This window comes from Sylvia atricapilla, chromosome 30 (assembly GCF_009819655.1).
Source record: "Sylvia atricapilla isolate bSylAtr1 chromosome 30, bSylAtr1.pri, whole genome shotgun sequence".
In the NCBI taxonomy this organism is placed as follows: Eukaryota; Metazoa; Chordata; class Aves; order Passeriformes; family Sylviidae; genus Sylvia; species Sylvia atricapilla.
The window spans coordinates 508,825-534,338 of NC_089169.1; the positions used below are offsets into that span (position 1 = coordinate 508,825).

General features: G+C 54.3%; 2 protein-coding genes across 2 annotated transcripts in view; both read right to left on the bottom strand.

Moving 5' to 3' along the window:
- Window positions 1-1,845: 1,845 nt before the first annotated feature.
- On the bottom strand, window positions 1,846-24,347 carry LMNA (lamin A/C). The gene is made up of 12 exons (XM_066337991.1): window positions 23,851-24,347; window positions 8,018-8,174; window positions 7,711-7,836; window positions 7,432-7,602; window positions 7,203-7,328; window positions 6,895-7,115; window positions 6,599-6,803; window positions 6,368-6,475; window positions 6,083-6,202; window positions 5,905-6,000; window positions 3,869-4,120; window positions 1,846-3,215 (listed from the first exon to the last, which is right to left on the bottom strand). Exons 1-12 carry the CDS (start codon window positions 24,198-24,200, stop codon window positions 3,183-3,185), a joined length of 1,965 nt encoding a protein of 654 aa, XP_066194088.1. The 5' UTR covers window positions 24,201-24,347; the 3' UTR covers window positions 1,846-3,182.
- RAB25 (RAB25, member RAS oncogene family) overlaps window positions 11,401-25,514 on the bottom strand; it is a 71,891-nt gene continuing 57,777 nt past the window's right edge. Inside the window, exon 6 of the mRNA XM_066337995.1 lies at window positions 11,401-11,410. The gene's annotated coding sequence lies outside the window, so the exon portion shown is untranslated. The remainder of the gene's footprint in view (window positions 11,411-25,514) is intronic.

A 25,514-nucleotide genomic window follows, 5' to 3' on the forward strand; every position in this document is an offset into this window, starting at 1 on the left:
CTGGCTGGAAAAGTCTGGTGGCTTGCCAGACACTGGAGTCAGTCCCAGCTCTACCCCATCCCAGTGATTGCTCCAAGGCTTCCTGTGCTAGACTTTCCACCCCAAAAACATATGATCCTCCACATGTGCCCAAACCCTGGTGCTCCTGCCCACCCAGGATGCCTTTGAAGGGACCCCAACATTCAGAGCACAAGTGAGCAAGGCCAGGCCATGGCCCTTGCTCTGGGATCCCATTTCTCTCCTGCCAGGCTCTGGGGGACCCGAAGCAGGGCTCAGATCCATGGGACAACAGGAGGAGGAGGAGAAACCTGACCTTGAGTCAGTGCTTTGGCTTGAGTGGGAGCTGGAGCTCTTTCACAGGCTCTTTTGCGAAGTCCCCATAGGGGTGTGTGAGGTATCTGTAGGCTGTAGTTCCCCCGTGGACTGTGCAAGGTCCTCATGGGCTGCACATGCCTCTATAGGGATGTGAAAGGTTCCCATGGGTTTATGCAAGGTCCACACAGGGTGTGCAGAGTCCCTGTGGGGGGTGTATGGGCCCCATGTGGCTCTGTAAGGAACCCACAATGTCTGTATCATGCTTACAGGGCTCTGCAGTGTACCTGAGGGCTGTGCAGAGACCCCATGAGTCTCCAGCTAAACTGTTCCCCAGAGTGACCCAGTCCAGGAGTGCCAGGACCCTGGGGAACTGTGCAGGATGTGAGGAGGATCTAGGACATTATTTCCCTGTTGCATTTCCCCATGGCAGTTCCCCATGGCAGTTCCCATGTCTCCTGACTTGTCTCCTCCCAAGAACATGTCCAGGCAGCAGCACAAGGTGCCAGAAGCATGGTTGGTTTCCCTGCATCATTCCAGAACCTGCTATTTTGGGCAGAACCTCATGACTTCTGGGGGCCGGCAGTGCCAGGACTAGAGCAGGGTTAAATCCCCATGAAAGGGGACAGGCTGAAGCATTGTGGGGGTAGCTGCCCCAGTGTTGTGGCATGGGTATCCCTGAGCAGGCACAAATGGGAGACAAACAGGGCACAGAGAGGGGGCCAGTGTGTCCCCTCTCATGCTGTGAGCACCTCCCTGTACCCCTCTCCTGGAAGGGGAGATGGCACCTTGCCGGGTCTCCTCAGGCTCACTTGAAGCTGGGAGGTGGCAGCAATGCCCTAGATCCCCTGCCACCCCCTGCCCTCCTGAACCTCAGCCCTGCTGCCCCCAAACCTCGGGTGATGTGACCCCACACAGCATGGGGGGACCCAGACATCCAAGCGCTGGGACAGGGGTACCCTCAGACCAGATATCCCGGGATCCTACCTGGCTGTGCCTGCGCGCCGGGCGCTCGCTTGCGTCCCCTCACATTGTGGCTCTGCAGCACTGTGCCTGGTAAAGCCGATTATGCATCGGCTTTACGGCTCTCCTTCTCCCCAGCATCCCCTCCTGCCTCGCTCCAGTGCCTGGCACGGCCCAGGGGCACAGGCGGTCCCCTTGGCACAGTGTGGGGGTCATCCCTGTGGTGGGAGCAAACCTTCACTCAGGTTCTCCAGTCCCCCAGTCCATCCCATCTTGGGGATGTCTGGTCCCCAAAACCCCAAGAGGAACCTCTGAGTCTCTTACCTCAAATTCCATCCCCTGTCCAGTTCCTCTCTGAGGGGCTTCTTGCCCAGCTGGCCCAGTTCTTAGCAACCCACCCTCGGGTGAGCCAGGATGTAAGGAGCCACCCCACTTCCTCTCATCCATGGTGGGTGCTGAGCCCCAGCCCTGGCTGTGGGGTGGAAAGAGATCCCTGGGGGGGTCCCTTTGCTGCTGTGGTGCAGCACAGCACCCCTAAATCCCCCTGGACAGCAATGATGACAGCACACAGCATGGGAAGGGTTCAGCTGTATTTTGACTCTGGAAGAAAATATAGGCAGTAATACAGAAGCTTTGCAAGCACAGATACATACATGACCTCCCCAAAACCCACTGGAGTGGGGGGCTTGTCCTGGCACCTTCTCCAGCCCCATCTCTCTGCTGCACTTGAGGCTGGGGGGGCTGCGGGCATTTCCCAATCAAGGCAAAAAGCCAAGACATCTATCGATGGCTGGATGGACTCTTGCCAAGGGGGAAACTGCACCTACCAGATCCCAAAATCCATCTCACTAGAACAAAAAGCCTTCCTAGGTGCTTTCCTGGAAAACCAGCTCTGACCTGGACTGAGCATCTTTCACTTAATCCCTGAAACAGCTCTTGAGCTCCGGCCACCAGAGATGAGCCCAAATAACCGCAGCTGAGAAAAGCTGGGGTAAACCCTGCTGGATGCAGTGGCTCCCAAAGATGGGGCCTGGGGGGGCCCCACTTGTGGGACCGAGGTCCATCACCCCAGCTGTCAAATCCATCTGGTCTCAGAACGCAGCTCCGGTGTGTTTTCACTTCTCCTACTCCATCTCCACTTGATGCCAGGTGGGATCCAATGGGGTTCCCAGCCTGACCCCCACCTCAGCTAAGGCACAACTCGGCTGATTAAGAAAAAGGGAACCCAAAGGGCAAGAGGTGCCTGGGATGGGGAATATGAGGAATACAGTACATAGAGTGCTGGGAGTGCAGGCGGGCAGGGGGCTGGGGAGGGGGCAATGGCCACACAGATACATGGGCATCGCCCGCGAGCTGCCAGGAGCCCCCGCGCCAGCACCGCCAGAATCACAATTCAAAAAAAGAGAAAAAAAAGGGAATTTTGACTTCGGATCCCAAGAAAAAGGGTTGTAAAGGCACTATGATCCATTTGAGACACGACAGCAGCCCCTGTGGCATGCAGCTCCGGTGGGCATGGCTGCACTTCTCTGTCCTATGTAAAAAGCTTTGGCAAAAAAGGTACAATCTAAGGAGCATTTCAGCTACAAACTCCTCCTGCATGGCTGCTCTGTAAACACAGTTCTTTGCTGTCTTTGGCTGAAGTTCTAAAAAATATTTGAAGCTGAAAAGCTATTTTTTGGTTTGGTTTTTTTATATAGAAATAGATTTTTTCTTTACAAAAAAAATCAAAGCATCTTTTAGCACTTTTAATATATATATATATAAATTTCCTGCTATAGAAAACAACAACAAAAAAACCCTCTTGGTTTTTGATATCTTGTTTTTTTAAGGAAAAAAAAAATTCTGTTGTTTGGGAAAAAAAAACCCTGGCTGGAGACGGGCAGGAACCACAGGAATCCGCCACGGAACTACATGATGCTGCAGCTCTGCACAGCCTGAGCCTGGGAGAGAGAAAGAAAAAGAAGAGAGTTAAGAAGACACCAGTGTCACCATCCATTTGCTCTGACTGTAAAATGTCCAGTGGGATCCTTTGGATAACCACAGTGCCCCCAGGCTCTCCTCCATCCTGGCCCTTGTGGTGGGATAAATAAATCCTCCTGAGATGAGATGTTCATAGCTCCAAAATGAGAATTTGTGGTAGGTGATACATGAGGATTATAATATTGACTGAGACTATCAATACAGAATATATTATACATCAATCTATCTATATATCTATATAAAATATATATTAAAGTGTTGAAATATTCACAATTACCAGCCTGAACACTTAACAGCAGTGGAATGAGTAATGTGGAGGATGGGGGATGCTCTGGGGTGCCAAGGGGACCAAGCATAAGGTGGAGTGTGGTGGGAAGCTGCTATGGCCACATCTCTTTCCAATCCCTCTCAGAATCTGCCATCCCTTATAAAGAGGCTTGTGCGAGCCCAAGGAGGAAGAGCAAGGGCAGGGAGAAGGAGAGGTGGGAGGGGACAGGACCCCCACAGCATTGCCCTGTTGGGAAGGGACGATACTAGGACAGGGTGGAGACCCAGCAGCACCAGGACCCAGCAGTGCCAGGGACTTGACCCAGGGGCTGGGAATGGCACTGACCTGCCTGCGGGGGCTGGAGTTCCCCAGGAGGTAGTTCCTGGACACCAGGCTGTCCCCAAGGCCGATGCCAGAGTCACCCATGCTGCGGTAGCTGCGGGTGACAGTCACGCTGGAGGTGGACGAGCCCGAGGACATGGTGTTGATTCCGGCGTTCTGGGTGCCCGACTTGTCGGCGGGCTGGCCACACGTGCCACAGACCACTGTGCGGGAGCGCAGGTTGTATTCACCAGGGTCCCCGGAGCTGCTGCAGCCCTAGACATTGGAGGGGACAGACAAAGTGACCTCAAGCCCCTGCCAGAGCCTCCTCTGCCCTGAGAATGGTGGCAGCACCACTGTGACCCAGGAGAGCTCTTCACATTAGGCCTTGAAGAGAGCCTGACTCACCTGTCCTCTCTATCATGTGGTTTAAAAATAATAAAATAGAATCCTTAATATTGTGTTTCTAATCCCAAGTGACTGGGGCCACCACAGTGCCAGTGGGTGACCTGCCCTGCTGCCCTGACCTTGCACCCCGAGCTCTTGGCACATGGGAGACACCTGAACTGTGCTCCTGAAAACATTGTCTTCCTCATCACTTCAGGAGCTGGCAGCCTTCCAATGGGAAATCTGCTCTTGGAAAGGATTCAGCCTCCAGACGACTGGGCAGCACTGACTGCAGGAGCTTGGCTCGTCTGTCCAGGGATAGTCAATATAGAAAAGAATCACAGGATCATGAAATGGTTTGGGTTGGAATGGACTTGAAAGCTCATCTCATTCCAGCTTCCTGCCATGGGCAGGGTATCTTCCACCACACCAGGTTGCTCTAAGCCCATCCAACCTGGCCTTGAACACTTCCAGGGATGCTGGTGCAGCCACAGTTTTCCTGTGTAACCTGTGCCAGTGACTCACTTCCCTCACAGGGAACAATTTCTTTCCAGTACCCCATCTAACTCTGCCCTCTAACTGGCAGTGGGAAGCCATTCTCCCTTGTCCTGTCACTCCAGGCCCTTGTCCAAAGTCCTTCTCCAGCTGTCTTGGAGCCCCTTTAGGCCCTGGAAGGAGTTCTGGAAGGTCACCCTGAAGTCTTTTTTCTTCCAGGCTGCCCCAAATTCATCCAGCCTGCCTCCAGAGCAGAGAGACCCCAGCCCTTAGAGCATCTTCACGGCTGCCTCTGAATTTGCTCCAGCAATTCCGTGTCCTCCTTGTGCTAGGGGGCCCAAGAACTGGACCCTGTACTGCAGGTGGGTCTCACATGGGCGGAGTAGAGGAGGACAATCCACTAGCTCAACATGCTGATATCAGTCTCGGCACAGCTCTTCAGATCCAGAGAACTCCAAGGGAAGTGGATGATGGATGTGCCATTTTGCTCCTGCAGAGCTCTGGAAATGGTATTCAAAAGATCTTTCACCATCGTTGAGGCACAGCTTGGCCACGATGGCACCTCTCTGCCTGTGGTTCCTGAGGGCCTCTCGTGTGCAGGACACACACACCCTGCAGGATGGGCTGGTGGGGGATTCTAGGCTGCAGCCAGGGATGTTTCTTTGGGAGAAGTGCCTGCAGCTCTGCTCCTGGCATGTTGTCTGCTCTGCCTACTCCCTGCTCTCTGCCTGCAGCTCCTCCTGGTGCATATTTCAGCTCCATATGGAGAAAGATGAGCTGAGAGGAAGAACAAAGCCACCTCTGGTGTTCCAGCATCCTCATGAAGCAGAGAGGACAGAGCAGCTGCTGACAAGAAGCGTCGCCCATCAACTTCCCACCAAGTTGATGGGCCATGCTGGGTACCAGCTCAGCCTCCCTCTGACTCTTCTGGCCCTTTTAAGGCATGTCTGGGTTCCTTAGGGTTGGAGACAACTTACAGCAAGGTCTTTAGAGCTTTTATGGTGAGCAGCAATCTCCTCCAGATGCCAGAGGTCTGTTGGCTTCTCTCATGCAGTTGTTTCCACAGCAGCTTCCCCACTGCCTTCTCCTATTGCCTGATCCTGTGTGATGCTGAGCTCCCTCCCACCCTGACTGAAGCTGCAGTCCCTTGGAGCCCTTGGAACCAGCATCCTACTCACATGGTGATGACGGTGGTGGATGCTCATTTCATCATCGTCCTCATCCTCGTCATCATTGATGATCACAGTGCGGACCAGCTTCCGCATGGCCACCTCCTGCAGGGGACAGGAGGTGAGTTGGGAGGTTCAGTGCCAGCTACCCTCTGTGCCCCGTGCTGGAGCTGCCATTGGCTCTCACCTCCCCGCTGGAGTTGATGAGGGCAGTGCGCAGGCTGTCCCCGGAGCCCCAGCTGCTCTGCGCCTTCCACACCACATTACTGGGGGGGCTGTGTGTTGCTCCAGCTCCTGAGGCCCAGATCTAGGGAGAAAAGCAGGAGAAAAGTGACTTCTCAGGTCTGCAGACTCCACAGCCTGGGGACGGGAGTCTATTACCACAAAAAGCCACACCCCAACCACTCCATGCAACCAATGGCCTGGCAGGGTTTGGGATCTTGCCTGGATCCTCCCCCAGGCAGTGACTCACCGTGACCACCTGGCCAGCCTTCAGGGTGAACTTTGGGGGGAAGCGGTAGGTAATAGGGGGATCGTCCCCATTTTGCCTCTTGATCTGCCAGTTCCCCATCGCCTGGTCCTGTGAGAGAGAGTAGCAGTACTCAGAACCCTGGTTCTTCTCTAACTTGTCCCATTCACGTCCTGCCCGTAGGGTGAAGCAGGGCTGAACCTCACCCCAGGGTCTTCCCGAAGGCAAACTCACCTCGTTGGACTTGTTCCTGAGACGAACAAACTTGCCCTCCAAGTCCACCTCCTCCACGCCGACACGGCCACTGGTCCGGGCATGGTGGGAGAAGCTGGTCCGGCTCTCACTGTCCTCCAGCTTCCGCTTCTTGGAGGAGCCTGGGGTGGACAGGTGGCTTCGGGATGCACCTTTGTGGGATGAAGGGCTGGGGGACAGCCTCAGCCTGGCAGGGGGAAAAGAGAAGATGAAGCCAGTCAACACACGAGGGCTGGGACCCATGAAGCCCAGAGCTGGGCACAGCATCCTGTGCTCACCGCTCCTCCTCGCCCTCCAGCAGCTTGCGGTAGGCGTTGATCTCCATATCCAGAGCCAACTTGATGTCCAGCAGCTCCTGGTACTCATCCAGCTGCTGCTGCATGCGTGCCCGCATCTCGGCCATCTCCCGCTCCTTGTCGGAGAGCAGGCGCCGGTTGGTCTCACGTTCCCTGGCCAGAATATCCTCCAGATCATGCAGCTTCGCTTCCTTGGCAGCCAGCTGTGGGGAGGGAAGATGAGAGACCATGTACAGAAAGGGACCATCCCCAGGGTAGGCATGCCACGGAACCCTCTGGTCTCAACTCACCTGCTTCTGCAGCTGGCTGACTTCTGAGGAGAGGTTGTCAATGCGGATACGGGTCTGCTGCAGCTCCTCATGGGCAGCACCCACCATGTTGCTGTTCCTCTCAGCTGACTGCTTGGCATTCTCCAGCTGGGGGACAGGACAGGGGGATCAGCATCTCAGCACCCACAGCAGCCCACTCTTGCTCTGTGGGGCTGCAGGGAGAGGAGAGTGGCGTGGGGAGGCTGCTCACCTTCGCCCCATAGGTTTTCTCCAGTTCCTCCTTGTAAAGCCTGATCTGGGCCTCATGCTGGCTCCGCAGCTCCTGCAGGGCCTCGGAGAGCTTGCTCTCAAACTCCCGCTGCCGCCCATTGTCGATCTCCACCAGCCGGGTTTCGTGGCGCCTCTTGGTCTCCCGCAGCTCCTGGGGACAGGTCAGGGGACGCTGTGTCACCTCAGGGAGGTGACACAACGCGTATAGTGGGGGTTATCACAAGTGATCCCAGCCCCATTGCAGTGCATCACAGCTCACCTCGCTGTAAATGTTCTTCTGGAATTCAAGCTCTTCCTTCAGGGTCTGCAGCCGGTTCTCGGCATCCACACGGCGCAGCATCTCATCCTGCAGCTGCTTCTTGGCTTCGCTCAAGGCACTCTCCAGCTGGCAGGGAATTGAGAAGGACCATCACAGTGAGCTCTGGGCACTGCACCTGGCATGGCTGGGGACCCACAACCCAACTGCATCTGCCCCAGAGCCCCTGGCATAGTGGGGATCTGGCAGCCCCCAGGTAGGGTAAAAAGGGATCCCTGGGTCAGTTGGAGACAGAGCTGCCACTGCTCACCTTGGCCACCTGTCCCCTCAGGTCCCGCACTTCAGTTTCCAGATTCCTCTTCTCACCCAGCGCCGTGGAGAGCGCAGCCTCCTTGGAATTAAGCAAAGCTTCCACATCCTTAAGGCGTGCCTGGGCAGTCAGCAGGTCCCCTTCCTTCTTGGCATTCCTGCAGGGCAAAGGGTGGCACAGATGAGTGGCACAGCGAGAATAACCATAGTCATCAGAAAATGATGGAATTGTTTGGTTCAAAGGGACCTTAAAGCACATCTTAACCTTGAAGTTCCACTCCCTGCCACAGGCAGGGACATATTCCACTAAACCAGGCTGCTCCAAGCCCTGTTCAACCTGGCCCTGAACACTTCCAGGGATCCAGGGGCAGCCACAGCTTCTCTGGGCAACCTGTACCAGGGCCTCACCACCCTCAAAGAGAAGATTTTCTTCCCAATATCCCATCTAACCCTGCCCTCTGGCAGGGGGAAGACATTCCCCGTTGTCCTGTCATTCCAGACCCTTGTCCAAAGTCCCTCTCAAAATTTTGGAGTCCCTCTAAGTACTGGAAGGGACTCTAAGGTCTTGTCAAGCTTCTCATCCACCAAAACCTCCAAGTTCTTCTCCCCTGGGCAGTTCTCAGAAAAGCCTGTGCACTGTACCCCAAGCACAAAGAATGTCACATCTGCCCCCCTGTGATCACTCCCAGAAGGGCTGCATCACTGTCCCTAACAACCATCCACCGAGGGGATCAGCATGTCCCAGCCACCTGACACACCCAGCCCTAGTTTGGATACTGGAGAGCAGGAAGAGCTGGGAATGACTGGCAGAGCAGGAGGAGTCTCAGGGTGCAGTGTGCAATGTGCACACCCACAGCATGGCTGCATCACAAGAGACCAGTGCTGATGAGTCTGGCACTGAAGTGGCACCGTGTGGCACGGTGGGACGCAGGGCAGTATGGTGGGACACCTGGAGCATGTTGTGGTGTGGCACAATGTGGTACAGCATGACATGGATCTGCACTACAAGGTGCGGCACAGCCCACCACGCCATGATACAGTCAGATGTGGCTCAGCACGGTGTGGCATTGTGTGACACGGGGCTGGATGGTGGAGCAGCAGCTGGGGGAGGAGTTGAAACTGCCCCACAGCCAGTGTTGCCCACCTGAGGCGGCCAGGCAGAGGAGCCTGTGGCACCCTGCTAGTGCCAAGAGTTAGATGCCTGTCCAGGAGTGGACAAGGGAGCACCAGGTGATAAACAGGGGCTAGGGGCTGCCTGTGGCTGTGCCTTACCATGAACTCAGCTGGATGCAGAGCTGTGGTGCCTCAGCCCCCCCAGTCCGACCTCTGGCATCACCATCCACACCCACCGCCCTCCTCTCTTTTCCAGCCCTCTGACAGCTGGTCAAAGCCACTCCTTACAGACCCACAGTGTGAGCAGGGAACCTGATCTGACTTCACCACCAAAATACAGCCTGGAGCTATTTTGGTAAGTCCTATAAAAAGAAAAGACCCAACGATCCCCCAGCAGCCGCCAACCTCGCGGTGGGATTGTTACCCCAGGGTGGAAGGAGCCCGAGGAGTGGCCGTGGGCGAGCAGCGGCTGCACCGCGGCAGCGAGGCGCATTCCTGGGCCGAGGAGGGCGCACCCGCGCCGTGCCACCGCGGGTCACAGCGACAGAGAGCGCCTGCGGCACCGGCGGCACCCAGCCCATCCCACAGGAGCACCCGGACCACCAGGAGTGAGACCCAGGACCAGCACGGACCGCCTTCCCAGACTCCCAGATGCGGGATGTCGGAAGCTCCTGGATTTGCCAGCAGCAGATTTTCCTGCATTTCTTTCTGTTTCCTGACCCTAGTCAGCATGGAGAAGTTATTCTGTTATTTTGCAGACTAAAGCAAAGATTTCAAAATCCCAAGCTACTGTTTTTAAGTGCAAATTTCACTTCAAATCCCAGGATATTCCATGTTAAAAGAGCAGGAATTCCACTTAAAGACAATTTTTAAAAAACCAATTCCTACATGTACAGTAACAAAATTCAGAATCACTTTAAGTGCTGCTGTCAGGAAAAGCAGAGCCCAAGAGCCTCTGGGAATCCAGGAGCAGCTTGCAGACTTTTTCTTGGAAATGAGTGAAGATCTATCTTCTGCCTTCCTTTCAATTTCTGAAAGCTCCTTTCCCAGCCCAGAACACTTTTTATTGTGGTGTAAAGGGCTCAGTATAACATGTTGGATCTGTAATGAATTCTATAATGTTTCTGTGGTCAGATTGTCATAATTTAATGTTTGGGGCTCCCAGGTAAGAGGGTCTCAATTATATGCATAAAGTATGATTTCATAGTCCATAAATTCCATAAAATAGCCTCTTTTATGTCTAAATAGCATTTAAGCAGTCTAGAGATTTTGGAATTATGCCACAGTGGAATAACTGACCAAGAAATGCTGCTGGCCCCCCTTTTCCAGGGAACCACAGTCTCGCTTGCTGGAGCTCTGTGCTGGGTCCTTCCTGTTCAACCCACTCCTTTATGCCAGTGACTCATAGGACAAGAATGCCAACTGGGAGCAGATCCGAGGCTCCAAGGCTCACTGCAACCAGTGTTTGAGGCTGAGTTTTCCCATCTGGCCCTGGCTCATTCCTGCAGCCAGCGTGGCCACCCCAGCACTGGCAGCTGGGTCCTGAAGGAGTGAACTGCCATGTGACTCCAGGAAGAGCTCCTCCCTGGTGTTTTGCTGCTGCTCATTGCTTGCTGTGTTGGCCGTGGAGGTTTGGGTACAGCTGGAGGACACTGGTTCTTCAGGATGGGGTTTCAGCACGACCTGGATTCTACAGCTCTTTCAAAGGACAGCAGTTCCATTAATAAGTGACAAACGAGGAAAAACTGCTGATGGTTACACTTGTGTCTACAGCAGATTCGCCCTCACCAGGGACCAGAAGTATCCAGGGGTTTGGGCATCAGTGCCTGGAAAGCCCCAGAGTAAATCCCAGATGACTCAAAGGACAAATCCTTTTTTCTTAAGAAGCCTCCTGTGCTCAACTCTGGATTCCACTGTGAGGAGCAGAGCCAGAAGCTTGGAGCTTACCAGCCATGGGGCTGAGTTAGGAGTAGTTCTGCCAGATGGACACGAGTGAGACAAATCCTCTCCTGTCCTCTGCTCTTGGGGAGTCCAGTGGCCAGCAGAATTTGGCTCCCTGGGACCTGAGCACCTCCCCCAATATTCCTTCCAAACATACCCTAAACCCCAAACGTGGCAGCAGCCTCTGGATAAGGTATCAGCACACAGGTGAGTCCTCTCTGGCCTCGAGGACCTCCAGCCTACTGCTTCACACCAGCTCTGTTGATCCCTGCTCCAGCCCAGCCAAGGTTTGCGTTTTCCCTTCTCCTGCCCTCAGGTCCTGCTTTTATTCCCGGGAAGCCTCACAGGCTCCAGCTGGCGCTGGGCTAAAAATTAAAAACTTCCATGGCAGCTGTGTCACTCCCACTTCCCTGGAGAGGAGGACAGAGATAGACCTTCCTCCTCCTGCCCAGAGGGTTTCACTAGCCTCTCTATCCTGCCTCCTAGAGCCTCCAAGATCCCAAATTTCCCAGTGAAAAGGGAAGCAGAGACTCATTCTGGAGGGCTGGGTGCCTCCAAATCCCACAGGATCTGAGCCCCTGTGCTGCGAGAGCCATGGGTAAAAACAATCTAAGAGGAGAAAAAACAACAGAGGCATCAAATCCTCAAGAAACAAATGTCTCAAGAGAAAAGATGGAGGGAAAAGGGGCCTCAAGACATTTTATTTTTAGCTTTTAAAAGCAGGAAGAAGGAAAAAAAAAAAAGAATTGAATATTGCAGCTGAGCTGCCAGAAAATCCAAATGTTAATGGAAAGTTGGATCTGCTCTGGCTCTGCTCAACACAGAGAGACACGAGGCTGTGAATTCAACGTGATGGATTCAGAGAGGGCTCAGGGACAATCCTGCAGAGCAGCATCTGCTACTGCTCCCCCCACTCTGCCCCAAAATCCCAGCCAGGAAACCTGGCAGGTCTGGGCTCTCCCTCTGGAAAAGTCAAGACAGGACAAAGTCATCAGAGCTTGTTGGAACAGCTCCAGGCATGAGCCCACCAGCTCATGCTGGTGGAAAGATGCCAACCCTCTCTGAGATGCCAGAGCCCACTCAATGCATTTTTAGGAAACACACTTTGGTTTCCCTCTCCGCTATTAATCCCCACAAGTGTTCATGAAGCTTGGGCAGCCCTGGGCTTCATACACTGGAAGAGGACCAATGAGTGGGATGGAGCTCATAGAGGTGCAGGCATTCCTCTCCTTCCCTGCCTCTAAATTGCAGTTGCCCCACCCTGGAAAAGGTGTCAACTCAGGGAACTTCTGGCTCCTGCCCCATCCATAAATCTTTATGGACATCTGCAAATTCCCCAAGACTGCAGGTGTCAGTCCCACCTGGTTGCCAGGGGCCACAGCTGCCTGCTCCTGGGCATGCAGGCTAGGAATGCTTTCCCAGAAAAGGCTTTGACATGTTTACAGCTTGGGAACCCGAGGCAGGAGTGTCAGTGTGTGCCCATGGAAGTCTCTGATTGCTGGGAGGACCCAGGAAACCTGCTCTGCCCCACCCCGGGCAGGCTGCTCTCCACGGCACTCCCTCCAGTGCCAGAGATCTGTCCCAGGATCACCACACGTATCCCAGGGATCATTCCCCTATCCCAGGGATCATCACTCCACTGCAGGGATTGTTTCCCAGTCCCAGGGACTGTTTCTTCATCAAGGATTGTTCCCCTGTCCCAGGGACCAGGGCCCCACAGGACAAGCAGCAGGGACAGCATGAGGAGAGGCGGACCTGGAAAACTTCTGCAGTGGGGCGATGGGAATGTGGCGAAGCAGCTTCTCCCAGCTTCTGACTCATCTGTGCCACAGCACCTCTGCCAAATCACCAGGATAAACACGGGCTGGTCTCCTAGCAGGGGAGCTGGAAATAGCCAGCATGATGTATAGCGAGGACAACGTCTGCAGGGAGCCGGCATCCTGTTGGGCACCAGACTTCTGCCAGAGGCAGCTGGGGATGCCAGCACCAGCTGTGTTCACAGATAGAAAGAAACAGCTTCCACCTCTGGCATTAGTGGTGCCAAAGACCCTTCCTGGTGCCAGGGTGAGTGCTGGCCCTGCCACATGCTCCTGATTCAGTCACGACACGCTCATCCATGGGGCTGAGGAGCTTGTCCAGCTCCATGTGACCCCAGTGGAGCAAAACACTGTAATCTCCCAAGAGCTGAGCTTCCCCTCCTGGAACTGGGATCTGGCCTTTCCTTGCACCCTTAAAATGAGCCAAAACTGCAGCTTTGTTGGGAACCAGGAAAAAACCTTTCATGGGGAGGCAAATGGATCCCCTGTCTAGGATTCCCCAAGTCCAGGATGTTCATATTCCTCCACAGCTCCCATCACCAGGAATACTGCTGGGAGCTGTGGGTGCACGCAAACTCAAGTGTGATGGAACCTGACTGTACTGATACTGACACCGCCAGGAATCAGCCACATGCATCCCCTCGGAAGGTTTGAAGCTTTTCTTCTCCTGGATGCACCAGTGTAAAGACCTGTCACCATTCAGCCTCCCCTCTCAGCATGGGAGATGCACTTCAGCTTCAGCAGCATCACAACCAACAGCCACGCGTTGCTTAAGAGCTTCTTTTAAAAAGCACATTTCCGCGAATAGATAGTGTATTAATTGTTTAGAATTAACAATGTTGCAGCTCAGGGCTGCCTGGGGAGCCCCAGGGTTGCTCACTCCCTGTCCAGGCTGTCACGCCAGCTGGTGACTCATCCTATCCTCCACCAGCAGCTTGGAATGGAAATCCCAAGTCACCAACTGACGCTGCTGTTTGGGCTGAGTCCCCCATAGTAACAGGACAGTCTGTGGTTTTTGGGGGGGGATGGCATTACCAGAGGGGCTTCAGAGCTGGAAGAGGGGTTTCTCCCCTTTTGCCATGTGGCAGTCATCAGGGAAAGGGAAGGACTTGGTTTTTCACAGCCCAAATTGTGGGAGTTGTGGAAGTTGTTTGGGGGAGGTTTGTATCAGGCATAAATCTTTGTGTCTGCACAGACAAAGGGCAAGACTTATCCTCCACGGACAAGTGTCTCAGCTTGGAGTATGCATCACAACACTCCTGCAGGTCTGCGAGTGCCTGGCTGCCTGGGAGGCCCCCTGCCACCTGTGGGATCCCATTTGCTGCCTGTAGGACCCCCTGTTACCCACAGAATTCCTTTTACCAGCTGCCTGGGAAAAGCTTTTCCAGGGCGCAGCAAGCCCCAGGAGACAGATGCAAAGAGGATGCAAAGTGCAAGGAGGATCAGCCACTGGAGTCCCCAGTGCTGGGAGCACAGGGAGCCCAGCAAAATGAAGGCAGGATTTCCCTGTGGGGAATGTCTACCACCAAACCCTGGGTTACCTGGAACAAGCCTCCAGGGCTGGGATGACATGCAAAGTGCTACCAGTTGAAATTTGATTTAGCAAACCTGGCCCAGTCCCAGGTCTGTTACCAGAGCTGGTCCTGAAGAGCTTGGGAATTGTCTTCATGGCACTGGGAAAACCTGGCCAGTGTCTGTGCAGGTCCTGAGGGGATGGGCTGAGCCCAGTGTTTCCAGAGCGAGGTCACTTTCTTGCTTGAAAAAACTGCATTTTCCATTGAAAAAAGCTACCAAACACTTGAACAGGCTGCCTAGGGCAGTGGTGGAGTTGCCCACTTCGTGGAGAGATTTAACAGACGGGGCAGATGTGGCAACTGGGGACACGCTTTAGTGGTGGCCTTGGCAGGGCTGAGGGAATTGGATGATCTTGGAGGGCTTTTCCAACCGAAACTATTATGTGATTCTATCTCTTTATAAACCTGAACATCTCAACCGCTCAGAACACCACAATCAAACACTGGTCAACCCCATGCACAGCCCAGGCTCAGCACAACCCAAAGCCATCCATTCTGAACATGCCAGCCTGCCTCTTCCTGGCTTCCCGTGAAATCTTGAATTGGGTTATCTAGAGGACACTTGATGGCCGGGAATTGAACCATCATAAGTATAGATTAAAGCAATAATACCCTTTATCAAGAAAAAAGAAACTTGCTAAAAATGTTTGGAATTGAGTTGGAAAGAGAATTTTTTTAGACACAACTCAAATATGTCAATACACCATCTTCCACTCTGCTCAATTCCATCTTCTGAGGGCAAAATTTCAGTAAGAGAGACACAAGAAAAAGCCTTCGAGATCATGGAATATCCTGAGTTGGAAGGGACCCACAAGGATCATTGATTTCAAGTCCTACACACGACAGCCCCAAAAATCCCAAATATGTGCTTGAGGGCATTGTCAGCTTGCTTTCCCAATCCAGAATTTGCTAACAGTTTACAGTGTTGTCTATTGCTGACTAAAGCCAAAGCCTTTGGGAAGAGAAAGGAAGAAAGACATCACAAGTCTTCATGGCACTACTCTGAACACTCGCCATTTTAACAAGTCAGTTTTGTATCATTAATATAGTTAAATTATATGTAAAGCAATGACAAATTAAAAATTAACCTTTAGACTGGATGAAATTTAAGAAGTTTTGCCCAGCCTTGACTATCTTACTCCAACACAGCAAAAACCTATTTTTGAATAATTGGGCTAAAGCTTAATGGGAAATTGTGGGTTTGGTTTTTTTTTTTTTTCACCTAGAACAGCTCTGAGTGTTCCCCCTCCACAGAAACCCCAGAACATTCCACTTCAATACATCCTTCTCCAGATGACCAAGAAATGCTAAGCCCATAAACCACCATCTCAAAGGATGAAGACAAAGCAGAGATTCCCCGGTGTTTCCCTGGGAGATTGGGCATGGCAGGAGACTTACAAAGGGAGTTAAAAACAGGGAGCTGAGTCACTTGTATTAGTCACATCTTCAGGACTAGGAGCACTAAGGGAAAAGGCTGTAAACTCAACTGGTGACACAGCCAGGATGTGGAGCAGGGATGCAATCCCAGCCCTGGGAGCAAGGAAACATGCTGCCACTGTGCAGATGTGGCTGTAACTCCCGCTTCCTCTGCTCACGCATGCAGTTCCTGAGCAAAAAGGGGTGATGGGAAGGAATGAGGAGGTCACTCTGTACCTGCTGCATCTTGATCCACAATGGAAACCAGGTCCCTGTGCAAGGTGGAACTAGGCAGAAAGGAGCCAAAAGAGGCAAAGTGAGACAATTCAAGGCCTCCTTTTTCTCTTCAGAAGCAGCAGTAGCTCACCCCATTTTTCATAAACTGGGTATGCAAAGCTTCTGGCCAGCAACATTTGCTTAAGAAACAAAGCAAGGGATTGTTGGATCCAGATGCCACACATATTCCTGGAAACAAAGGCGTTTGCTCTCCCGGCTCCGGCAGCGCAGATAAAGGCAGACACGGTGTTTACATTGCCACAAGGTCTGTTTGTGTGTGGCGGTGGCAGCAAGGCTGGGGCAGGCTGCACTGGGGCCACCGAGATTGTGTCACTGCGGGCACCAGGAGCTCAGGCTGCTGTTGGGGTGGCTCTGGGAATGCCTATGGGTAGAATGCCATTGGGAAAATGCAGCTCAGCACAGGGATAAGCAGCAAACAAGGTGAATACCTATGTTTTGCTGTGCTATGCCATGTGCAGAGCTGTCAGCATGCCTCTGCCCACTTTCCCTGCCAGTCTGCACTGTGCTGGATGGAGCCCAGACCTGCTTGGCACGTGGGCAGGAAATAAGCTCTTCCCCACAGCAAAGACTGCAGATGTGGCATCCTTAGAAAACACAATTTAGCCCCAGTTGCTGCTTGCACAGAACTGTCTGTGAAGAGGACCACCATGAGACGGCCCAGCCTCCCCTCCACCTCCCTCCTGCTCAACCTCGCACCCACAACACACTCACCACCAGGCAAACCTCAGTCTGGTGGCATTTTGCACTGGAACTGCAGAGCTAAGGCTGGGTTGCACAAAGCAGTGTCTCTGCCCTGAAAGGGGGGCCTGGCAGCCACCCAAACAGCAAAGCACGATGCCCAGGGGTGAGGCTGCCTTCCTCAGTGCTCCCCTTCCCTGCTAAAGCCCACGGCACGGAGGATCAAATTAGAAAATGTAGCCTGGTGCCCTGCAGGGGAGCATCCTCACACCCCACAGATGCTGCCAGGTTATCTGCCATCATGCCAGGAAGGAAGGGACAGAGCGTGACTGCTGGACTGGCGGGGCCCCCTGAAGCACGGCCCCGTGGTGCCGCACCCTGCTCCAGCCCAGAGACACATGGCTGAGCATGACTCATCTCCCTGCTCTGCCAGGGCTGATCCAGAGCCCTTCCACTGCCAAGGCGAGCCCACTGCACTGCAAGGAGACCGGGGGACACAGCTCTTCACAGCGGGGACTGGGAGCTGCAGTGGGGCAGCTGGCCACTCCTCAGCGCCAGTGGGCACTGGGGCCGAGTTTCCTTTGGGGTAGCACCCCTTTTGAAGACAACATTACACATCCACACCAAGAGCTTGGATGTTTCTTTGGGCTCATGTGACTCAGATGGGGTTTTAAGGAGAAACTGTGTCCTTAAGCTGTTAATAAATAAAAGCACCAAGAAACTGAAAGTTCTGAGCTCCAGTTGAGCACTGCAGCATGGAGATGCCAAGCTCTGCCTGACCAGAATGGTGGCACTGGACTGGATGGCAGGAGGACATGTGTGGGGAAAGCAGCAGCCAGAGCAAGTGGCTGGAGATGGCTTTTGTGCAAGAGGGAGGGAGAGACCTCTGCTATCAGAACCTTGCTCCTACAGAGGTGCTTCTGAGCCACTTACAGCCCCGACACAAAAATTCAACAGCTTCAGGAGAGCCCATGTTTGTTTCTACCCTGGCTCCACCACGTCTCCGCAGAGACGTGGCGCCAACGCCTGAAATGGTTGCAACCCCATAATTAAAGAAGGTACAATACAGGCAGGGCAGCACCCACCTTGCACCTTGTGTGCTGGGGAACTTTGGCCCTGCTGCTGCTGCAATTCCTAGTGTGTTTAAACGGTGGCAACTGACTGAAAATCATAATTTTCTCTCTGTAGTGTATAAGAAAGTGAACAGTTGGGAGGGGTGGGGGGGAAGGTATTTAAATGTCTCAGCAAGTCTCTGGTTTTTTTTTTTTTTTTTCTTTCCTCTCTTTTTCTTTAGTGTATATTAATAAAATCTATCTGTTTTTACTTTTAAGTTGTACCTGTTTTGCCTTTTTCTCCCAAAGTCCTATCTCCCAGCTGATAAACAAAATTTGACAAATGTCAAACCATGACACTCTACTAACCAGGGAAGGCAGAAATACAGCACTGGCTACAGCTTGGAGGAGACCCCAAGCCAAGGGCACCTTCACCTTCACTGGAAAAGGTAATTATTTTATGACAGAGAACGTAACATGTTGACTCAGCCTCGCAAGGAACGGAGGTGTCCTAACCTCAGCTGGGTTTTGTGGTATTTCTGTGGGCTGAGTTCAGTGCACTTCATTAACCAACTTCCACACCCTTTGGCTTTCCCCAACACCCACAGCCCTGAATCACACCGTGGTTCATGGACATACTGCGACATTCAGCATATACAGGAACAAGGAAAAAGGCGTAAATTTTATTATACCGTTATCAAGGACACGGAATGACTGGACAAAGCAGAATAGCTTTAAAGTGAGAGGGCAGATTTAGATGAGGTATTAGGAAGAAACTCTTCCCTGTGAGGGTGGTGAGGCCCTGGCATAACTTGCTCAGAAAAACTGTGGCTGCCTTATCCCTGGAAGGACAGGGCTTCTCCCGGGCAGCCAAGAGCCTGGCTGTCACACAGATGTCTCTGCAGTCAGGGCTGCAGCTGCCACTGCACCAGGGAGGGCTGGGGGACTATGCCAGCCTCCACAGTTGTTCAGCTTCACACTGGGCATATTCAACCCTGGGCAGGGAGGGGAAGGGAGTAGAGGCAGGTGGGCACCCAGCCCTGACACCACACTGTCTGATGGCAGCTGTCAACAGAGAAAGGTTTTACATGGCACCGGCCTCAGCTGTTTAGGAACATGCTGAGCTGGTCACAAAGGAACAGGCTCAGCAAACAACCTCACAAAGAGCACAATGGCAAAACAGGTAATGCAGCCAGGGTGGGACAGTGGAAGGTGATTCCCAGCTCACCCTGAACCCACTGGGCTGACACTTTGTGGGGAATCCTCCATGACAGCCCTAATTTTGTCCAGGACCAGAGAGAGAACTCTAGTGACTTCCTCCTTTCCAGGTTGCCAGCAGCACAAAAGGAAATTACATCTCCCAAAGGGCACGAATTCAGCAGAATATGAAGCTGGCAGCCGCCCCACATGTCCCACCCTGACTGTGCCACCCTCTCTGTCTCCATCCCTGAGTACCACACTGGGAACAGCTCCCTATCCTCTGAGCTCTGGAGTTTGAGTGTTGATGGGATTCAGACAAGTGAAGTGACACATGCAAGACTGAGAAACACTTGTGGCAGCATGTGGGATCGGGGCAGGCTGGGACGGGTTGTCAGGGATGGATCCCCTCCCACACCAAATGCAGCTCTGATTCTCTTTGCAATCACTTCTCTTTAATCCTCAGCTCCAAGGATAAAGTCCTTAGTTTACCAGAGTGGATCCTATCATCCTAAATATATATAAGACAACAGGATTTCCTCTCACTCCCCTCATCCCTGGGAAAAGTGAAGGGATGCACTGGCAAACACAGCAATGAGAGCGAGGTCGCAAACCGAAAGTGCTGGAGCATGTTTCACTGCCACAATTTTTCTTGAAAAAAGAGGGGCTGGATGGTTGCACAGGCAAAAATTTCTCTCCACTGGGAGCAGCTAATGAAAACCTTGACCTCGAAGAAATGTTTTGCCATGGACCCTTCCAGCCCTGCAGCGTGCCAGGAGGACCAGCATGCCCAGCCATCCCAAGCTGCTGGCTCCAGATGTCAAGGGACAACCAGTGTGTCCACAGGGCTGGAGATTCAGGGTGGAATGCTTAAGAGGGTCCCAGAAGGCCATGGAGGTCTGGATCAGCCCACCTCTGTGTTCGCGACTCCCCCAAAGTATCCCCAGCTGCACAAGCTGCTCTTTGTTTGCTCTGAAAGGGCAAAGCCTCCTCCCAGCCAAAGCATTCCCTCCCGGCAGGGATTCCATGAGGCAGACGGGGGAGAAACCCAGGAGCCTCAGGTTTCACCCCACGCAAAATGTTCCAGCACAAGCTCATCACTGCCGAAGGAAGTATGTGCTCCCCCCTGCCCTGGCAGCACTGAGCCCTAATTCTTTTTTCTCCCTTTTTTTCAACTAAACAGGTTTTGTTTACCTGCTCCTGCCTGGAAGGTCACTGGTGAACAAAGCAGAGGGCAAAACCCCCTTGGGCTGGGGAAGGGTTGTAGAGTACACCTCCTGGCACCCCACTGTTGCCTCCCTTGCTCTGCCCTTGGATGAGCTTCTTCCCTCCACAACAACATCTGAGAAATGAAGATTTGTCCTCATTAGGGCCAGGGATGAGATCTGGGCCCCAGGAGGAGGAGGCGCTGCCAAGGCACTGGCTTAATCAGGTTAGGGGCTGCAATTCAGGAAGGCATTGCTCATCAGCTACTGTACTAACAAGGACTGGTTCCTGCCTGGGAGAAAGGAGCTGGTCACTTTGGTTTCCCTCTCCGCTATTAATCCCCACGAGTGTTCCTGAAGCTTGGGCAGCCGTGCCAAGCAGCCACCACATGGCTGCTGCACGGCCACTCCTTGCCCGTGAAGTGGGCACTGAATTCCTCAGGGGGCCTCTCCTGGGACTGAAGGTGTCCAAGGGCTGTATTCTACACCCCTGTGTCCCCAGACTGGGGCTTGCACTGATAAATGTCTCCCACTTGTGGGATGGAACAAACTTTCATGGAGCAAGGCAAGGGCTGTGGCTCTTTCATCCTGTGAGTCAGAAGCCAACTTAAGGAGAGGGGACAGTGGGCAGGACCAAGCACAGAGCATCTCTCCAACCTCTGGTGCCATGCTGAAATCCAGGTGTTCTCCAAGGAGGGGTACAGAAGCTTGAGGACACTAGGGACAGGGGCATTTCAGACTAATCTTGTCTCTACCCATGGTGTGGGAGGGGTTGATGCTGGTGTAGCCAGCACCTCTGAGTCACCAGCCACCCTCACCGCACCCTCTGCTTTGCCTGAAGTATGGCTATAGCATAGCCAGAGGCCATCCAGAGCTTGGGACATGTGTGGCACCAGGACAGGCAGGATTGCCCAGAGGGGTCCCTTGTCCTGCGGCACAACCAGTATCAGCCTGCACAGGGCTGAGGGTCCCCATGGAAAGAGCCAGGTGGGCACTTTGGGAAACCCCTCCTGGATCACCACTGGAAACAATCAAACAGGCAGTGGGAAGATCCCACTAGGAACCTCCCCAAGAGAAGAGAAGTTGGCCAGGAACAGAGGGGTGGCAGGAGGCAGAGGGCAGGCAGCTCAGCCCTTCTCAGACCCTCCTCCACCCATGCAGCTCTTGCATTCATTAGTTGGTACTGGTTAGACTGGTCTCCTTTTTGCACACCTTGTCCCCCTTCAGTCAGCACCTCTTTCCCCATGCCAGACAGAGGACCCAGCACCCGGGGCCGTGTCAAATCCAGACACGTCATGCTCTGGCATCCCGGCCCCCCACCCTCCCTCTGTGCTGGTGAGACAACCCTGCATCGGGCAGTGGCGATGCTGATAACGCGGCCCCGGGTGCCTGCCCTGCGGGAGATACCCGGCGCTTCCCTAGGGCTGACAGGCACAGCGAGGGATGCAGAGGGCTGTCAGTTACTTATTAGTCAAAGCCTCACTGTGTCAAGGACAGTGAAGTGGCCCCAGACCATGTGCTGACCCAAGGGCTCAGGGTGGGCGGGTAGAGCCGGCAGAGCAGGCACATCCCTGCCCAACTGGATGGCAGGGAGCAGAACAGTGCCTGAACAGGGCTCTTCTAATCCCGCCAACAGTTCTGACCCCTCCGCAGGGCTGGGCTCGTGGCTGCCCCATTCCCTCATGCCCCGAAGATTCAGGACACCTCACTCAAACTGAGCCCAAGGAGCAGAATCGCAGCTCAGCAGCCGATTGTGCTGCTCTCTGAGCAGCCCTGCCACATCGAGCAGGTCCCCAGGGAAACAAGACAAACTGCAGCCTCTTTGAAAGGGTTTTGGGGGTTAGAGAGCAGTCCTCATACCGCGCCCTAGGAAGAGGGACAAGCCAAAGACAAGAATGAACAGCAACGACTCCCCCGCATCTCCGCTCTTCCATCTCACCGACCGTGACTCAGAGATGACTCAACACGAAAACACTCCTGTCCCCCAGAGCCCCGCGCACCAACTGCTCTCCAAAACCCACCGAAACCCATCTCTAAAGCACAAGCTGTTCTTTGGGAGTCACAGCACTTTTTCAGGAGATTTGTTAGCGCCCGGCAACAAGCACAGAAGCTCCCGGAGCGCAGCCCATAGCAGGGAAAAATTCCACATCCGTTTTCCACACGGCCGGCTCCACAGCGCAGGCAACTCCCCTCCAGCCACTGCTGCGGGCCGGGCATTTTTTCCAGCTCTCAAAAGATCGTGGCCACGATAGTTCTGGGTTTGCATAAGGCAGAAAAAGCCTTTAGACAGTTCAGCTCCTCCTCTCACCAGCATCTGGATCCTTCAGATCCGGGAGCGGGGATCTGGCGAGCAGCAAACCGCCTTATCCGAGGACGAAGCTGCAGCAGCGCACGGGAAATACAAAGCTAAATATAACCCCCACGGCTTTCGGAGAGGGCGGTAACAGGCAGCACAGTCGTTCCCTCCCAGGTAGAATATTTATGGCATTTACTAAGGAGGTTAATTTTAGCCTGATTTGGTCCAGGCTCAAAACGACGCGTCCAGAATAACAGGCAAAAGATCAAATGGAATAAGAGGGGGCTGTCCCGCCACTGCCCAGCCCGGATCCGGCTGTGAGCCAAAGCTGATGACGGAAAGGGATCCGCTGCCTTCTTACGTGGAGCAGGATTCGGGAAACTGAGCGCTACAGGGACACGTCCCGACGCTGCACGCGCTGGCAGAGCCCGAGGGAAGCCCAGTGCCAGCCCCTGCTTGGCCAGCAGTGACATTTGCCAGGGAGCCCCGTGTCCTCAGGGGACCTGTGCTGCTAACCGGTGACAGCCCTGAGGAGGGCAGAGGTATCCAGTGGCAGCAGGGAGGGGTCCATGAGGGGGACATTTCTGAAGGCAGGGAGGAGAAAAAACGAACCCTATGGGAAGTGCGGACTGGGAGCACATCGCCCAGAGACAGCTGGTGGGAGGGGGACACGAGTGCTGCCTGCACACTGCTTCCCCCAAAGCCAGGGACCCCACAGAGTGAGAGCAGCTTGGCACAGGGAGGGTTAAGGCACACAAAACCTCGAGCAGGTTCTTTAACCGGTGCCAAAGACAGCAAAGGAAAATGGGACGAGCAGGCAAAATCTGTGGGCAGGACAGAGCCAGCTGGCTGGCACCGCTTCCCGGGCTGTGCCAGAGCGTGTTTAGGAATAGCTCCAGCATGACGAAGGTAGAGGGGCCGCCAGCCCGGCGCATAGCACAGACCCTGCCGGGGGCCCAGGACATGTCTGCTCAGCCTCAGCCCCAAGCGTCGCCAGCTCTGCTCCCAAATCCCCGTTCCAAGGGCATCCCTCCCAAAGATGGCGCTTGGAAGGAGAGCAGGAATGACCAGAGGGCTTCTCTCTTCTTTCGGTCCCTACCACAAACACTCCAGCCCCGGCCAGGCCACGGATTTTTCCTCTCTCTCCCTGCCTCCTCCAGGTCGCTCCTTCCTCCCTCCCGGCCCACTGCCAAGCATGACGACAGCACCCATCCCGCTGCAGTCCCCCCCCATCCCCAGGGCACTCACCGGGCTTTCAGCTCCTTGTGCTCCTCCCGGACTTTACTGAGCTCAAGCTGCAGCCGAGCTCTCTCCTTGGCCACCGAATCCAGTGTTTTGCGGGCATCCGCCAGCTCCGACTCGTAGGCAGCCTTGATGCCCGAGACCTCTCGGCTCACGACCTCCTCGGACTCCGTGATGCGGAGCCGGAGACCGGCGTTCTCCAGCTCCAGCGAGCGCACCTTGTCGATGTAGACGGCCAAGCGGTCATTGAGCTCCTGCAGGTCTTCCTTCTCCTGCAGGCGGGTGATGCGTGTAGGTGACAAGGGGGTCCCTGAAGCCCCGCTGCGGGTGCTCCTTTTCTGCGAAGGCGTCGCCATGGGGTCCGGCGTCGAGGCGAAGGGCACGGCTCAGGTCACGGCGCGATGTCCCACGCCACCCGCCCAGCTGTCGCGGCAGCTCTTAGCGTCTGAGTGACTTGCTTATATTCCAGCTGGGCTGTTCACTGGGAGGAGGAGCTGCGAGACGGCAGCGGGTGGAGTTATCCAAAACCTGGGTGGAGACAACTGCATCAGTTCCAGCCCTTCCTTAGGAAAGGCTGGGAAAATATCTCTGGGTAAAGGGGCCTTGGGAGGGCTTTTCTGGGGACGCAGTCCGGAGTATTCCCCTTCTACAGCCTTTTTTTAGGGCGATTCCCCCGACAGAGGCTGGATTGCAGACTGGGGGGACTTGGCCGGGGAAAAGGGCACCCTGAGAGGGGCTGCATGAGGGGGTGCAGCCAGGCACCCCCGGGACCCTTGGGCTGAGCAGCTCCAGGACACTGCTGGCCCACAGGACAGGGCAGGCAGCATCTCAGCAGCTGACACCCGGGTGTTGGCGGGGGGTGTGGGGTGGGGTGTCTTGGCACACCCTGAATGCAAGAACCACAGGCTGCACAGGACCCTGGGGTAGCTGAAACTCTGGGGTCCAGGGACCCAAATGTAGTCCCGGGTCACCAAAACACCCTGGTCTGGGTTCCCCTGAATCCTGAGGCATCCCACACAAAGAGCTCTGGGGAACCAAAGAATGCCCCCACCCACCTACCCACTTCTCTGCACTGGTTTTGCCCAGTTCTCTCAGCACTGGTTGTCCCCATTTCCTACTTTCCCCAGTGCCAGCTGTGCCAGTCTGCAACTCTCCAAATTCTGAGCACCAGTAGGAGCCCCCACCCCAATTCCCCGCACTGTTTCCTGTTCTCCTGCCTCCCAGCCCTCTCCAGTCCTACTCAACCACCCTTCCAGTATCGACAGCTCCCACTGGGGTGATTCCCAGTCCTCTCAGCGGGTGCGGGGTACTCTGTCTCTCCCTCGAAGTGCTGCCGAGACTCGGGCAGCTCGTGATTTCCACATCTGCCAGATGCTTCCAGGTACTCCCAATGCTACCACAGAGAGGGTGTCCCCTCCTTGGACTTCTTCCCCCTCCCTGCGTCGTGCTGTGGAGCCAAACCCTCCTGTCTGTGAGAAATGGGAATAAAATTACAATGAGAACGGAAAAGCAACCTTTTTACATCCTAGAAATGAAGTCCTGCGGTGTCCAGCTTCCTCCTTGTGAACTCCTGCTTGGAAAGCTGGGCTCTGCGGCAAGGAAAGCTGGGAAGGCAGCTGGACCTCGCAGCTGAGGACACTGGCGAGAGCCAGAGCACCCTAGGGCACAAC